Source organism: Brachionichthys hirsutus, chromosome 1 (genome assembly GCF_040956055.1).
Source record: "Brachionichthys hirsutus isolate HB-005 chromosome 1, CSIRO-AGI_Bhir_v1, whole genome shotgun sequence".
NCBI classification, from domain to species: domain Eukaryota; kingdom Metazoa; phylum Chordata; class Actinopteri; order Lophiiformes; family Brachionichthyidae; genus Brachionichthys; species Brachionichthys hirsutus.
This window is the reverse complement of record NC_090897.1, coordinates 12,468,984-12,487,045: the sequence shown is the minus strand read 5'-3', so window position 1 is coordinate 12,487,045 and position 18,062 is coordinate 12,468,984. Positions and strand designations below refer to the sequence as shown.

At 44.3% G+C, this 18,062-nt stretch overlaps 1 protein-coding gene across 1 annotated transcript; it reads right to left on the bottom strand.

Annotated features, from left to right (window-relative positions):
• Positions 1–2,215: 2,215 nt before the first annotated feature.
• On the bottom strand, positions 2,216–7,914 carry skor1a (SKI family transcriptional corepressor 1a). Its single transcript, XM_068740366.1, has 8 exons — positions 6,178–7,914; positions 5,784–5,865; positions 5,622–5,693; positions 5,447–5,509; positions 4,518–4,592; positions 4,321–4,395; positions 3,685–3,750; positions 2,216–2,313 (listed from the first exon to the last, which is right to left on the bottom strand). Exons 1-8 carry the CDS (start codon positions 7,912–7,914, stop codon positions 2,216–2,218), a joined length of 2,268 nt encoding a protein of 755 aa, XP_068596467.1.
• Positions 7,915–18,062: the final 10,148 nt, after the last annotated feature.

The following is an 18,062-nucleotide window of genomic DNA, read 5'->3' as shown; positions in this document are numbered from 1 at the left end:
AACTTTGATATAAATCACACTGACATCATCTTGGCACTCGATGCAAACATTTTACTGTACTGCAGAAAACAAAACATTGTGGGGAGTCAATTGTTCATGACATCAAACCTGCCTCTGGTCAGAAACTTAATTCTGATTATATATTAATTTAATTATCTCTGTATAAATCTACTATACTTAAAGTAAATTGTTTTTTTTGCTGAATTTATGCAGAATTTGTATTTGTAGGATATGACAACTGCAATATATTACATGTACTTAAAAAAGGGTATTAGCAATTTTAACACACACACACGCACACTTTACACAGATACAGTATATATATACAGGCTACATATGCCAATGGAAGGGATTCTTCCAGCCAATCAGGCACAAGCGGAGGAGCCCAAAGGCTCATGAAGGTAACAAAAATCCACTACAACACTCCTCCTCTTACTACTACTACTACTACTACTACTACTACTACAAAAATGGAGAAGTTAAAAACCATATAATATGACCACAAATTGGGAAAAAGATGATCAGAAACTGAAAGATTATTACAAACTGATGACAAACATTTTTGAGGTAGCTTGCTAAAAGACAGACAGAAAGACAGACAGACAGACAGACCATGTCCTCGTTGGCGGAGGTAATAATGATTACAACAAGATGCAGAACAGCCACCAAGAGAAAAACAAACGCTGACAATCACAAAATGAACAACACGGCAAACCAAAACTTCCTCCATCGTCATGTTGAGTCTGTGAGGAATGATAGGTTCTCCTGCGTGTCTGTGTCCAGCACTGCACTCACACATAATCCATTCATGCCCGTCACCACAAATCAACTGTAATCAGGGTTTTATTCATGCTCAGCTGCTGAATAAAAAACACAGCACAGCATACGAGGATCTCCGCCGGTCTTCCCAGCCTGTAGCATTCAAAGGGGCAAAGCCAATTACATTCACAGAAAATGAACATGCAGTGTGTGTGAGTGACATCACACAAGAATCTCTCTCAGCACCGGAGCACCGAGGGATCGAGAGCCTTTTAATCAATATCTATTAGTCCTCCCATCAGAAGGATTAGATTTCACTATTAGAGATCAGCCTGCTCCCCTGACTCCACGTCAAACATTAGAAGTTGACTGAACCTGTCATGCACTGATGTAAGAGGCTAATGAAAGAGATCATATCGAGCTCAAACACAACAAGAGGAAATCTGAGCCACCTAGAGGGGAGTTGTTCCGTGTTCTGGCCAGCAGGGGGCAGACCGTTACCAGCGGAAGACACAGAAAGCAAGGAGAGCTGAGCAGAGGGTGGCCTTCACATTTTATTAACATGGAGACAAAGATAAAAGGAAAAGTATGGATTGACCGTGAGAGAAACAAAGATTTATTTCTTTAGTAACTGTGCTTTTTGTGTTTTTGTTTTTTTTACAAACCAAATTCTATAAATGAGAACCTAAAATGCAGCTTTTGTGACACACATATCAGACAGCGTCATTCACATCATCAGATGATAGCAAAAAAAAAAAAGTTTTGGTTTTCTGTTGTGACGCACATATTCTTGTAGAGATAAAAACAACAACGACAACAACAACCCTGAACCAAAGGAAATAACAGGACTTGATTTGTGCTGAATTAGTTTAAAATATAAATCCCCTCAAACAATGACAGTCTCCCACAGTTTGATGTGGATCCTGCATGGCTGTTGGATTAAGTGCTCATAATAATGTGCTCTGTTTTTAAACATAAAGATCCTCGTACTTTTGATAAAACAATTTGGTATCGGGCGGCACTGGTCAAATTTCAGAAATGATGCCCATTTAAAGTGCTTAACAACATGTACATGGTTTTAAATAATCTAAACAACAAATGAATAAATATGTAATAACTCAAGACATTCAAACAAGCAACAAAAGAGAAACTTGAAACTTAATACCACAGTTAAACAAGCCATTGCACATCATCACATGATATATATTTGTATATAGTCTTGTTTCTTTTTTCTTTCGGATTAGCTCAGAGCAGACGACTTTGAATTCACAACTTAAAATAAACTCCATGTTTTTTTTTGGGGGGGGGGGGGGGGGGTTCTGCCAAAACCTCATGACATATTCACTCAAGTGCTAAAATCAGTGCTGTGTCTTTACAGAAGATACAGAAGATGTGTTTTTGTTTTTGCTGTTTTTTTTTGGCTGTGCTGGGGTCAGGCGTGGGGTCGTGCCGGGGACTAGGGAGGCAGCAGTGGGGGTTTGAAGGTGCAGGCTCCGGTACACTGACGAGGGGTGAGCATCTTGCAGGAGAAATGATGAAGGGCGTCATGAGCTTCTGGGGAGGAATGAGTCCATCAGTTAGAAGATGCAGATAAACACTGTGACCGTTTATTGATTACTCTGCCGGTGTAGCATTGAAATCGATATGTCGTAATCAAGTGCAAATCGTGTCCAAAAAATTAAAATGTCCTGACATGTCCAAATGTACGTAGAAATAGTTTCTGGTGAGCCATACAGAGGGCGAAGTGATGGCGAAACTCCCCTGGTCTGTGTTCAGTTTGAAATCATCGCCCGTGCTGGAGGATTCAGAAATCACATCCAGCCTCGTAAAGTTCTTTCACACAAAATGTTATTTTTGAAACAGCGACATAAAAAAACCTAAACTATATCAGGATGTACTGAATTGTTTGGAGAAAATGTACATACATTTCAATCTATACTGAATAGTACTTGCTGGCTTATTTTGAAAGACAGCCGGTCAAGAGGACGAAGACAACACTGATGTAAATGTTTGTCTTGTAAAAGGTGTATCTGGATGTTTAATACACTGAGCTCAGCTTCTCTATGATGAACCGACTCGAACTTCTTTCTCCTGAATCTTTAATCAGAAGAGCAGAGTTATGCTACGCTCTTCATGCTAATTTAATTGGAACATATCTGAACTATTTTCTCAGATCTAGTCTCATTCCCCTTCACTGTTTACATTGATCTGATATGTGACGCGGATCTTCCATCAATCCATGACCCCACATTCACACCAAACACGCTGATGAACCAAGGAAGCTTCCGAATATCCAACCTTGTCAGGATTTCTTATACTGTATGTATGAGTGCTCAGTGGGAGGAAAGCCTCATGAAATCCCATGTGACTGTTTCACACTGCTGTCACAGCAGCGGGAATCACATGTGATCAAATCACAATTAAAATCATCACATTTCTTGTCATTTCATTTGTCCTGAAAATGAATCATCTCAGCTACATTTGACAAAAAAAACCAAAAGAAAGAAAAATCCGGTTTGGGCCACTTTCTCCTGCAGTGCAAAATCAAGCGCGAACTCCTGAATAAAACCATAGATCTCTAAGATATTAGTTTTTACAGACTGCTGAGGTCTTAGAAGAACTGATTTTGAATAAATATAAACTGAGAACGACTGTAGGCTTCCCATATCTCACATTGAAATAACGTGATGAAGGGACCAGCCAGAATAAAGAGAAAGAACATCTAAAGTTATGCGAGCACACGAGCGCAGCTTAAAGACAGACTTGTAAATATGTGACCCAACCCTTTATTGGTGTCTGACTGTAAACATCAGTCAAACTGATCTTATGTCAGATCAAAAAGTAGCACTTGCATATTTACGTTTGTTAAAAAAAAAAATGAAGTGCTCATTTTTTTTCTCTTTTTGTTGGACCGCTTAAAATTACCTTTTAATTTCTGCTGTATTGCAAAACGAGCCTTTCTCTCTTGGTCCAACTCGCTGCACAAAGTGTCTATCCAAAAACAAAAATGAATAAAAAAAGATACAAATTGGTCAAAAAGGGAATAAAAAGGGGAAAAAGAAATCATGAGTTGCTGTCAGGATGTGAGCTGGAGGAGTGTAATTAATGCCATTTGCCCCTATGGTATTTAGAGTGACCCCTCTGTGTTCTTGAACCCTGTATTTAAAGTAGTGTAACATGAAACCAATCCTTTAAGGGCTGGCTTTAGTTGCCGTCTACTGCATGTAACCGATACAGCACTGTCTCGTTCCATGTTACAGAGCGCGTGTGCAGGTTTAGGAGAAAATAACCTCTGCAAACAAAACAATGTGGTTTCAGTTGCACCGAAACGTGAAAATTTACTCAACTGCAGGAGGAAAAAAGAAAAAAGGCGTTTACAGGAAAAAGGCAAGACACAAATCACCGATATTTCAATATGCAAGTGTCACTTTTCATCTTGTTCAGGGTTCACATTGATCAATACATATTATTTAGACCCTTTTTTGTGTCTCAAAAATCTTAAAGAGCATTGATCTACCTCTGCTTTACAGTAATAATCTGGAGCCATGGAGAGAGACAAACCTCGGACAATCTGCAGCTGCTGGACCATTTCCTCTCTGTAGGACAGCTCTCGCTTCATTTGATCCTGAAAATTATCTGAGGAGATACCGAAGGCCATGGATCAGACACCAGTGGAGGTAAATAAAGACACATTCCACATTCAAAGAGCAAAACGGTTCTAAAATCGAGCCACCACAGACTCATCCGACTCATCCTACCTTTTAAATGCTGAAATTCTCGCTCCAGCTTTTTTCTCAGCTCCACTTGTTCCACGAGCTGCTTCTGCAGTTCTTCTGCAAAGACACACACACACACACACACAGGGATGACGAGGAGCATGAGAAACGACGCAGCGTAATAAGCAGCCGCGTGTTGACGCAAATACATCCAAAGCGTTGCGCACCAGTTTGGTTCCACTTAATGTGATGTATTTTTGTAAATTCTGCACATTAACATTAATGTCAGTTCGGGTAAAGCGACTTCAGGTGCGTTTACGTCCTCGATAACAGCCATTCCCGCGATTCCCTCTCGCTGCCGCCGCAGTAATTGCCGCGCATCGCCTGGAGGAGGAGGAGGAGGAGGAGGAGGAGGAGGAGGCGCAGCGTAATGGAGTCCCAGGGTTTTTCCAAGCGTTGTAAAATAATTAGCCGCCGCGCCTCGGGGTTGTGGCTCTGTTCGTTAAAATATTAATAGCCTCTAAACGATTTCCTCCTACAATAATAAGTCAAAAACTCCCACATGTCGTGATTAAGTGGTTAACAACTACGGAAACACTTTAGGCCTCGAAACATGTAGATTCAGACACAGATATTTTTTTTGGCACGCCGTCTTTAGCAGGCCGTGGGCATTTAATCCATTTTAAATGAGGCGATTTCAATTGACTATTTTATTTTGATAATTAAACAACCCTGGACCAAATTCTTTTTATTATTATTATTCGGTTCTTAAATGCATCCCAGTGGCAAAATAATCTGTTTGGATAATTCAGTTTAATCAAGCCTAAATAAAAAACATAAATATTTAACCAGACCTCTCATGTAAAATGTTTTTTTTAACCGATGCGTTCAAGTAAAAACAGGAATTATACTATAATTATTGACTATAATTAACATAATCTGCTGTTGTTTTTTTGCTCTTCTGTTCTTACCTTTGGCCATGTTCTCCAGATCTCTGTCAGGAACGCTGATGTTGATGCGTAAAGCTCCATCGGCTGCACAAAACATGCATGCAGACAAAACAGATTATTTAACCTACAAGTTATATCTGTGTGGCTGTAGCGTTAACAGAATTGCTGTTGGATTAAAATGATAAAAAAATGGAACCTTGTTTATGATTTTGCGCGTGCACGGATGGAGCAGCGCGTTGGTTTTGTGATTCAGACGCGTCATGAACACCTAAATGTGAACAAGTCATAAATATGTTAGTCTGAAAACCGCCGCCGTTTAAATGAATAAAGGAAGTCAGAAATCAATCCAATGAATTACCGTTCGATTTGGTCGATTGCTTCGACCCGAAAGGCGAAGGCGCGTTCCGAAGCACGTGTCCGTCCTTGTCCCGGGCGTGCACCTGTAAAATGAAGCGCGCGCTCGTGTTCAATAATTAAACATCATTTAGTTTGTTCTGTTCAAAGAGTCGGCCTTGCTGCATTACTCAAGGGCACTTCGGCAGCGCAGTGAAAGGCTGCTGGTCTCAACACGGTTTTACGCGTTATTCTTATGAATGATCTCATATCGATCTGTGTTTCAGTCCCTGATCAATTCGATGCTGAAGACATTTTTACGCGCCTCCTCTCCTCCATAAAAATCATCTCATCCACTGCTGTGACGGATTCAGACGCGCCCGCGGGGATCATTAAAGCTCCATTGGATCTCGTCTTACTTGGTGAAGAGGGGAGCCATTACGCGCCCGCCTGTCCTCGTCCGACGACCCGCTGTGAACGGAGCCCACCGGCGACGCCGCCGATTCTCCGGAGCTGCAGGCGTCGCTGAGCTCCCGGTTCTCCTTCACACCGCAGGAGGACACCCGGTCCGGGGAGACGCGGATCAGCTCGTCGTCGTCCTGTCCTCGGCTGGACTCCACGTCCACGTCCGGGTCCTCCTCGTCGTCGTCGTCCGCCACACTTTCCCTTTCCGGTGATATCGATCTATAACTGGAACTCTCGCTGATAAAATCCGGAGACAGGTAGCCGGGGCGCGCGCCGTAGCCGTCCCGGCTGCCGTAGAGCTTGGCGATGCTTTCTGCGTCTTTGACGACGGGCCTGAAGGCCGAAATGTATCTGATCTTCCCCGGGGGGGTCTCGTCCCCGGACTTGTCCTCATCGTTCCGGGTGGAGGACTGGGAGCTGGAGCAGCGGTCCCCCCCGTCCGGAGCGGGGTGCTGGTTGCTTTCTTTGGGCGTGTTTGCGCCCCGGTCGCTTTGGTCCGATACATCCAGCTCACCCTGCCGGACGCAAGGCAGCTCCAGAGGGAGTTTGGGTGCAGGGGAGCCCGGGTAGGGGGGCATCGGGAGGCCGCTCGCAGCGGGCCAGAACATGGAGAACGCCGGGTAGAGGGCGTCCTTCGCGCTGGGCCAGAACACGCCCGACACGTGGGCTTTGGCCGCGTCCGGGACGCCGTCGGCCTTTTTCTGGCACAGCCCGTATCCCGGGAAGCCGTAGGGGGGGTGCGGGAACAACGGCGGAGGGATCTTTTGCAGCATGCCGAAGCTCTTACTCGGCACTGGGATGAGCGGGTAGGTCCGCGTGCTGCCCGGCAGGCCCAGGCCGTTGTTCCCCTGCTCCTCCTCCATGCGTAAAGTCTTGTGGGGGGTATCTGGAGAGCTCGTTTGGGTCAGGCTGGACGAGCCCACATGCGATTTCATCGAATGGGACCCCCCCGAGCCACTCACGGGCAGAGTCCTCTTCCGACTCCCCCCGTTGAACATGGCCTTCACGTCCTCCCACGCGTGGTTCAAGTCCTCGCTTTTCGCGTCCGTCAGTTTCAGGTGGCGCCTCCACGAGTTGAAGTTGGCCGCGTCCGGCTGCAGGTACTTGGACTCGGCGGTGCGGTGCGAGTGGAAGATGAACTTGTTCGGGGAGAAGTACATGCTGCACAAGCTGCACTTGATGCACTTCGCCCTGGAGCTGTTGTACCGGGCGGGGATGAAGTTGCCCCTGCAGCCCCACGCGCAGTCGTGGGACACGTCAAACGCGAAATTGTCGGGCAGCTTCGGGGGTGCGTGCGCGCCCAGGAAGGACTTGCAGAGCCTTTCGGCTTCCCGTTTGGTGATCATCCCGCATCGCCGCGACGAGATGGGCATGGCGCCGGCGCGCCGCAGGAGCTCCAGCTGCACCGGGGTGCACTGGACGCAGGTGATGCCCAGCGCGACGCGCCGGTTGTGGATCTCGTTGTAGCTGTAGTTCTTCAGCAAGGTGTTGGAGATCTGTGCCAGGCAGAGTCTCTCCTTCCCGTCGATGACCAGGCACACGATGCGCACCCCGTACAGGGTGGTCTCGCTCACTTGGTTCGGTTTGGGGGGGCTGGGGCTGGAGAAGCTCTGCTGCTTGTCCCGCTTGGAACTCGGGGAAGAGCTGGCGTCTCGTCCCGCGTCTCGAAGCTGTCCGGGCATCGAATCCATCCCTGGAAGCCTGCATGTCGGTGAAAGAGAACACTGGAGTGACCCGGGCTGACAGTTCGACAGCGCGGGATAAAAAATAAAATTATATATATATATATATATTTCATTACATCATCTGAAAATGGATTGATTTGCGACCCCAAAATGTTTCTGATGCTGTAATAAAAACAATTAAAAATGATTCGTTAAAGAAAAAAAAAGAAAAAGAAATGCGTAATTACTAAATGTTAAATATATTTTTTTATTTTTAGCAAAAATACCAGATAATTATAATAATTATAATTATAGGCTATTATTGGTATTTAAATAAATAAAGCCAGCTAGGCCCAAAAACTAACTTCAGGACATTTTTATCGAAAAGTGAAATGAATCGATGTTAATTATTTCCCGGATCGTTTCCTCGGCCTCCCCCTCCCTCTCTCAGGTTATCCGGGAAGGGGGGGGGGGGGGGGTGCTCCTCTGCTCTTCTTTATCTCCAAAATCGGCTCTGATCTTCTGGAGCAACTACTTAAGAGTCACATAAGATCCTTATAGTGGGATAAGGACAGAAGGGAAACGCAGCTTGAGCTGCGCCAATGCGCTTATCCGAGAGGAAAAGAACAGTAAGCTGCTTTCCAGGTAATACACTGATCCTATTCTTAATAAAAGACGAGCCCGATATATAATTAAAGCTTCAGTGCAGATTAGTCTGAGCCAGTTGCTCAGGCCTTGTCTCACGTTCACCTGCAGCGCGTACTTTACGCATCCCGTCAGCGTCTTTACGCAGCAGCGTTGGGAGATTTTTAAAACAACAAACGCGAATAAAACAACTTTGGAAAGACAGACTAACCATCCAGAGGAGAATTATATAAAACAAATATTCTGAAAAAAAGGGCAAAAATAAATAAATAAATGACATGATGAGGATGTTGTTGGAGATGATTCATTAAAGACATACCTCTCCTCTAAACGACGACGCACTCCGGCCGGGCTTTGTGTGAGATGATGATAAATAGGAATTATTGGATGCAGGCGACGATGAGCTCGGAGAGGAGCGGCCACAGATGGGACGGTCAGACGGGAGGGACTCCGAGCTGGACTCTGGTCTGGACTCTGATCTGGACTCTGATCTGGACTCCGAGCTGGACTCTGGACTCTGGTCTGGACTCTGATCTGGACTCTTTATTTTCCACTTTCCTTCAGGTGCGGGCTTCAGCAGGCAGGACCTCCATCCCGTCGGATCCCTGGGAGGTGAATGGTGTGACAGGAAGCACATGGCACCTCTCTCTCTCTCTCTCTCTCTCTCTCCGTCTCTCTCCCTCTGCCTCCTGTCACGCTGATGTGTTCCAGCTCCCTCCCTTTCTCTCCTCCTCCCCCTCCGCCTCCCTCAAAGACATGCTGAGCGAGCACACACACACACACACACACAAGTTTTGATAATTCACAATTTTGACGCAACGCAAACATAAAAACATACCACGCACCAGGGGCGCCACTATAGGTTTTAAGGACAGGGGGGGCTTAGCCCCCACAAGATGTGAGCAAATGTAGCACAAAACCTCACAAACGGCCAACAAGGACTGAGAAATTATACATTATTATTATTTCAGTCCGATTTTTTAAATACAGTACAACAACAAACATGTTTAAACAGTAACAGGATGTTTACAGCTTTAACAAGGTTATATGTTCATTTAAACTCATATTCTGGCAGCATTAATTGAATATGTCGGCATTTTTTGCACACTGAACAAAATAAATTATTTTCTTTTTTTATAAAACATCCCCAAATTATAATTTAGGGGGGCTGAAGCCACCCTAAAATATTGTCGCGCACAATTAGGCTCCCGCTGAGCCCAAATAGAGAAGCCGTTTGACCCTGACCCCAAACATGATTCTATTTGTTATTAACCCACGAGAGAGAAAACGTGTGTTGTGATATCCCGAGCTTTAAGGACCGTCTGAGGGCCACGCACGCGCTCAGGAGTCTGCAGCAGCAGCCTCTCATCTCCAGTCACTCACAGCCGCAGCAGCAGCTTCTGGTGAACGTGCGTGCGTGGAGGCAGCGTGAGGGCTCGTTTATCAGGTTACACCACCATCTGTTAGGCTTCCACGCCGGCCACGCAGGCCACGCAAATCAATCAGAGGCCGGAGCAACGCAGCAGCAGCGGCAGCAAGACAGTCAGTGAGTGAGTGAATGAATGAATGAATGAGTGAAATTTGTTCCGTGTCGTTTTATTTGGAGGATCAAATGTAGTGAATATGGAATGAGCTGATGATGATGCCCTTGGGGCCAGTCTCTCTCTCTCTCTCTCTCTCTCTCCCTCTCTCTCTCACACAAGCCGAGGTTTTGACTGTTTATCTCTGGCTGCAGTTTATTTAAAGAACACAAACGGAAATGTGTCCTTGAAAGTCCCCAGAAAGGATCATCCCATATTTGAATATCTGACGTCACTAAACCCAAATCGTATAACTCAACATTAACATACAGCAAACTGTCGCTGCATGGGTCACGTGCTTTAAACGCATTAGAGTTATTTTTCTTAATGAGCTGAATCTGAATCTGTTCACAATTTACTTTTAATAAAGCATTTCTTAAGTAGCTGTGCCTGCATGGAGGGGGGGGGGGGGGGGGGGGGGGCTGTGGACCTCAGGTGTTTTCAGAGAGGCCCTGCCTTCAGTGAAGTGAGACCTGCACGGCTCACACCCGGGCTGATGTGAACGTGTGTGAGTGTGTGCGCGTGCGTGCGCGTGCGTGCGCGTGCGTGTGAGAGGCGCGCGAGGCATCGGCAGCATGCGCGCAGCCTGAGTCACCGTGCAGCTTTACCTCCCTGCAGTATTGATGCTGAACCCGACCCGCCGCGCATCCTCTCCCGTTTCAGCACCGGCAGGCTTCCTGCAGCCGCCGCCAGTAATTACGGTGTTCTTTCTGCTGTAATTATTCCTCCCGTTTTAATTATGCAGCCCGCCGGCCTGAACGCGCCCATTGTCGCTGCTCATTCCGGGGGAAACGGGAGCCGCCGTGGCGCGTCTCTTTGAGATGCGCTCGATTGTTCAAATAAACCTTTTAACCTGAAACATTAATGCGCTCCAAGGTTGAAGTCACGCGGGATCACGCACGAAGGTGAACCCACACACACACACACACACACACACCTGATGGATTATTTAGCGCCGCAGGTGGTTCTGAAAATGAAGTTTAAGACGCGTCTGATTTACTTTAGCAAAAGTGAAAACTGAGGGTTGAAATAGATCATCGTAAAATAAAGGTCATAAATGTCCGGAGATATTTCTTCTTCCTTTTTTGAAAACATCTCAGTGAAAGTTTTACTCAGTTAAAACACGTAAAACTGCAGCTTCACCTTATTTATTTATAAGCTCTTAACTTACTGTCACGTCCGCGTGGAATTATCCAAAGCAAACAAACATCATATATAAATAACGGGGGGGGGGGGGGTCCACAAAAAACAAATGACACCTTTAACTGTAAATCAGAAACGCACAGGCTTTAAATCGTCCTGATCGTTTAGTCTGGGTATTAAAGGGTTATTTCACATAAACACCTGCATTTAGTCATATGATATAGAAAGATAAATCAAGCCCCCCCTCCCCACGTGATCAGGACAGGTTTAATACCAGCAGCAATAGAGGCCAAATGTTTTATAATTAACAGTGGTATCAGGACCATATAAAACCGTGACCCCTATAAATTCCATTTTAGAGACCAATCAATCCTCCTCCTGGACTAAAGGGCCTATTGATCCCCTTCGCTGCTGCTCGGCTCGCCTAAACGCCCCCCCCCCCCAGTATCCTTTTTTTGGTTTCCAGTGAAAAGAGCATTTCGATTGCACTTTTTATTGGATGGAAAAGACTCTGCCGAGAGGAAAGCGATGGCTTCGAAAATGAAACGGTGACAATTTAATTACAGGACATTGATAAAGGGATCTGGGTAATGGCTGCGCACAGGCCGACCGCTCATTGCCCCCCCCCCCCCTCCGACGCGCTAATCAAGTGGGACTGCTCCGGGAGGAAAGGCCATGCGGCCCGACACAAAGCGAGACGCAGCCCGGCGCAGGGAATTTGGGAATATGAAGGTCTCGGAGCTGACATGAATGAAGATGCATCTCCAAACAAAGCGCGGTCAATATCCCGGGGGGGGGGGGGGCAGATTAGATCACGCAGCATCCACATGTTCATCCCCGTCAGATTATCATTAAAGGTCACGCACAGCACCGCCGTGGATCATCTGATGCCTCCATTTACGCGCGCTGCAATCAACCCATCTGGATCATCAGGTGTGTGAACGGACAACCTTCGACACGTCAGCGTCATCAAAAACGCATCGGACGCTCAAGGATGTCAGAAATACGGAAGCCCTAAAAGTCCAAAATAAAGAAATCCACCCCTTTGATTTAGAATGAAACGAAAAAGGCGACAGAAAGAGAAAACGCATCATGAATGTACCATTTATATATATATATATATATATATTTATTGTAGTTTAATTAATGAGTCAACAGTGGTGATGGCTTTAATCAATTTAATGAACAATATTAGAAATACTTCTAGCTCTTGAACTGAACTTACAAATTTATTTGCTTCCAATCCTTTACGTTTTAAACCCAGCAGCCTTGATTTGACCCCCCAAACAGCTGGAAACACAAATAGAAGCAGTTTCTGATCGTCTCACCAACCAGAACACGGCGAGTTAGTTTACCTGATCACTAACGATAAAGTGAAGAATCAAATGAGCAGCAGCCGTTAAACACAACATCCCACGAGACATGTTTATTTAAACACGTTTAGGGTTGCAGAGTTTGGTATTCGTGGTCCAGTGCATTGATAAGATCTTAACATTCAGTCAATGATCCTGTCAGATCGAAGGATCATCCTGTTTGAACCCGTCAGCCACTTCTCACACGATTGGTTTGTTTTCCTCATCACAAAGCGGCACCATTCTTGGAGCAATCGTGAAACGTTGCTGCACTTTGATTCCTTTGGGTGTTTGCTGAGCTTGAAGCCGCCTCAGAAAATAAGAGGCCTCTCGGATGAGAAGCGAAACGTCTTCAAGCTTTTCCTAACAACTGCGGACGACCTGGACAACAGGGAGACACTGAGCCTGCATGCATGTTTGAATATCGGCTCCGAGAAGAAATCAACGTTCCACCAGTGAGACTGAGAGGAAGCTGAGAAGCTGGCCGTCTTCCACTGGGTGCTTCAGAGACTCATCAAACATGTCTACGTTCCCGTCAGCTAGTTTTACTGCCTTCCTTATTTTATTTTGTCCCGTGTGAGCTCCTTAACCCCGAGGCACCACCCTGCTGAGATGTAACAGTGTTTATATCAAACGACTCCCACTGTACCCCGACAAAGAGCTGAGTGGCTCACAGTTTGCTTTTCTAAAAAATTTAAAGTTAATTAAATGTGGGTCCAAACAGCTTCATACTTGAGGCTACACTTTCTTTTGTCATCAGCCCTTGTTGAGGCAAAAGCAGCGTCTGATTGGCTGCCGCGTGTTGCAGGTATATGCAGCTGCAGTGCATTGAGCCCCTCAGAGAGGCCATAATCTTTAGCACCAAACAACTTCATTTTTTTAGCATGCTAACAGACTTCGGCAAGATAGAACACTTATATCTTTTGTACAGCAGACCGTGAACAGTCAGTGGGGAGCGTGCTTACGTTGAAATAGCTGCGCAGGTTTTGTAGCTGCTGGATTCATCGGATTTCCTACGTGGAAAAGCAATGAAAACGGTCACAATGCATGCTGAAGAGCCAAAGAAAGGTAGTCGGGAAGCTCAGACGGCAGCTTTCACAGTCGGGTTTTGTGAAGCTAAGGGTGGAATGATGAGATTGAAGATGAGCCAAATCAATCCAGACTTCCAAAGAGCCTTTCCGTGGCAGCGTGGAGTGACCTGCTGACCTGCAGGAGATCCACCTGCAGGTTTAACGTCATGCTAATTGTTTTTGTACATGTGGAAAAAGCAAAATTATTTCCTCCCTGATTTGCTCCACCCTGACATTTTCATACTACTAAACTTTATTAAAATGCATTACGTTTTTGGGGGACACTGTTGGCAGAAGATTGACACAATTTGGTGCATTTTCTTTGTCCCGATGTTAAAAAGCTGAAACAAGAACTAGTAGATTTCCGGCTCACATAGCCGTTTGCTTCATCGGCGCCGTTGGCGTCGCTCAGAAGAAACATTGCAGCATAAAAGGGGTCAAATATCTGTCTGGGTGGGAGGATCAGTGAAGACAAAATCATTCCAGCTAACCCGACTTTCATCAAATAAAGCAAGTAATTAATTTCTTGTTTGCTGATGTATAAACAAGCTTTGAAATCACACTCTTTGTCTGCTCTCTGAGAGCTACGCTTCACAATAGAACACATGCAGCTGCCGTTTAGGTCGGAGACCTGAGACGCTTCAGGCTGCCCGTCGAGACAGATACTTATAATTATCAGTGAAGAAGAAGAAAGAAACAAAAAATCATGATTAAATGTAAGTAAAGTAATGAAGGCCAAACATCTGCATGAAAGCCCAGGGAGGACATGAGCAAATATGAGGTTTGTTCATTAGGAAATAATACATTTTAAACAATTACAGCAATAAATTTATTTTCTCTTCATCCTGCTATTTGTTAAACAAAAACCAACAGATATCTGACCGTTCATAAATCATCTTGTGTATGAAAAATAAATAGCAAACCAAGATAGTGAATCTATAAAATCTGTCAAACTCAAATGCAGGAGTTCACTGAACTAGTCTGGTCCATCCTCTGTGGACCATGAAAGGTCCATCCATCATGTACAAGCTACCGACAGTGCAACTTGTGGTGTTAAAACAGATCAGAATTCAGGTCAATTTCTTACGCATGCATCCTCCGAACAGCAGGAATGAGCACATGGATGTGTTTTTGAACAGTTTATCACAAAAAAAAACACATTTAGAGACAACTCATGATATTCAAACGGAAATGGACATGCTAGTTGTGAAGGTATGACTTTCTGGAGAATTGCTATTGATCCGTTGATGTTGCATGGCCACAAACTGGATGTGGGCCTGATCCATGGGATCAGAGAGTGATTCAAACCTGATATTAAAACATAGCATTTTTTTTGCGTGCACAGCTGTGGGAGAAGAAAGAAAAAAAACAACAACAGACTTGTGACATGAAAGTCAGCTGGATATTATTAACACAAACCCAAGACACCTCAGCGCTACCTGGAAGCTGTGCGTCTTCCCTCAACCTTCCTCATGGAGAACAAGCTGATCAATCAGAGATTGCAGACCCTCGCCTCCAAGTGCCCTATCTCGCAACGTTAAAGAATCCTCCCATCGTGCCATTCGTGTCCCTCCCTCTTAAAGTGGCAGTTTACAGCACAGGCACAATTCCAGATGTAAAAAAAAATTCTAGAATCTGGATCCAGATCCGGATCAACGCCATTCTCGGGGAGGACCGAGCCACGGACAGAACCTTGCTTGTGTAAAAATTTGAACTCGATTGGGTTACTAGTTTGAGCTATGCGCTCGGACAGACAGACAAACGGACCCAATTGCAATACCCTCGCCTCCCCTTCGGCGAGGGTAATTAAGCCGCGTAATATTAGACTGAAACCAGAATTTAAGGTCCCACTAGTCCACATTCAAAAGTTAATTCTATGTAATGTTTGTAGACCAACTGTAATATCTAATGGAGACAAACACGGAGCATCGCTGACGTCTGACGAATACGATCAGAAGGCTTTTCCTGTTGGTCCACACACTCTGTAGTTACTTTTTTTTGTACTCATTAAGTAATAAATTCATAAGAATGAGGCCAACGTTAATTAAAGGTTGACAGATTAATTATGAAATGCAAATCCTGGCTGATCTTAGGACAGGGAGGAGCTCACGGGTTTGAGTCATTCTATATCAAACAGTTTGAGATGTGAAGGTTAAAATATTAATAGAGATAAATCTTCTGTATGTTTAAAGCCACGTGAAGAATTTAGGTCACGTCCAAGAAATGTCCCAAATATCGTGCATGTCTTTTAAATGATTATGGCAGCTGTGTGTGTGTGTGTGTGTGTGTGAGAGATCCCTATATTCAGTGGCCAGGTTATTACAAACCCATTCTAATATAAAGTCTTTATATTTATACATTTACTGGATTTAATTGAAACCATCAACGATAATTGATACTACAGACTCTTTAATGTTCTATAGCACCAAATGTTGGAGAATAAGTTACTGCCTCAAATATGATCCCAATGTTTAATCACTCTCCACTAAATGAACAAGAGTAGGATTTATTACACTGCAGGAGTAATCAAATCTCCTGAATTAGTTTTAGCTTGATGTACCTGATACAATAATAACTGCACGGCAGTACGGTAATGATCGGTTCATCATTTCTCATTTGCAGACAATAAATCTCGAGAGGGGCTGCAAATTTAAAAACGAGTACCCAAAACAAAACAAAAGCGCGACAATTAACGTCCCATTTCTATGAAGACGAATTGAAACCGCTGCTTCAGTGAAGAGACGAAGTCTGCAGGTAATTTACGACACAAATACTCAGACAACGAATAGAGCACTTACCCAATTTATGGTTGAATACATTTTATTTTTTATTTGCACATCATGGCAGGAATATGTGCCAAAACAGAAAACAGAAAAGGCCATCGTCAGTCAGTGATGCATCAGAAGCACAAAATGTCTGCCGTGTCCCATCGCTGACTTTATGCTTTTGTGGTTCAGAGAAAGAGTCACAATCTTCGTTATAAGCAGGATAAAAGTAAAAAAAATGAAACAATTAATCAGAATACATTTTTCCACTGATAATGGAGATACAATTAAATACAATTAAAAATGACAGTAACCGCGTACACAATGGAAAACCATAAAACGGGTTTGGGCTTTAAGTGCGTCGGTTCAGTCATACAAGGCTTTGGTTTTTGGTTTCATTTGAGCTGAAGAATAGATTCACACAGGCGGAGTCTTCGTCAGCAGCCTGGAGCCTCGACACCATGCTCTCATTTCACAAGTCTGCTCCAGTTTGTGGAACGCTTCGTGTCTACAGACTCTGTTTAGGAAGCTTCATGGTAGGTGATGGATTTTGGCAGTTTGGTAGAGAATCTATTCTGATCATGGTGCAAAATCTATGGCTGTATCTATAACCGGATGTAGTTCACACGGTAAGCTGAATGTGGAAAACGCCTCCTCGTTACATTTAATGTGCGTGTGGGTCGATTTGACCGAGAAATCCTGTCCTGAATCGCTCCGAGTACAACCAGTAGGGGGCAGTGAGCAGCCCCTCCCCCATTGGAACCTGTTCAACAACTTCCGCCAATCACAGTTCAATAATGAGCATTTACCGCCATTTAAAGATACTATGATAAATTCCACAGAACAAACTAACTAAGGGCAGCTAGCCAGGTTAGCATTTAAGGCATTTTATAGTCATCAGAAATAATGTAATGCAAACGGAGATAGCTTTCAATTTGCACTTTAATCGCTAAGAAATGAAATATTTTGACCTGCAGTAAAAATTACTTCGCTTGATCCAGGATTCAATTCTAGTTCAAGAAACTAGAGTAAATTTATTTGAACAAAGTAGATTCTCGCTTTCAAGATGTGACTTTTCTCACACATCATGGGGCCAACATCAACAATCAACAACAGAAAAAAAACAAACAGAAAACTTTTGAATATTCAATTCACATTATTACACGCATAGCATGCTTTAAATGGCATCTTCAGAATTAGCATGTAACAGACTTGGCAGCTGGAGTGAAGTAGGCAGGAAATAAAATAACTAAGCAATTATTTGTTAAAAAACGGACAAATAAAATGACAAAAAGTGTGTCAACATGATCGCGCAAAACTCAAGAAACCTTGGAATGGTTCCAAAGGATGAATGATGCGTTTGATGTGTTCTACAAACAAGCACCGGGTTCTAAATGACATACCGTCAAATTAAAATCTAGTGTTTATTAGAAACAAAACGCTGTAACTTTTTCTGTCGTGTGGATGTACGGCCGTCACGTTGGCGTCCACAGGTGCTCCACTGTCAGTGTCATATGATGTATTTACTTTGCCCTTGAGAAGGTCATGGAATTTAATTGTACTTAACATTTCAACAGGTGGGGACATGGATGCATTGGATTCTTGACATAATCCACCAGA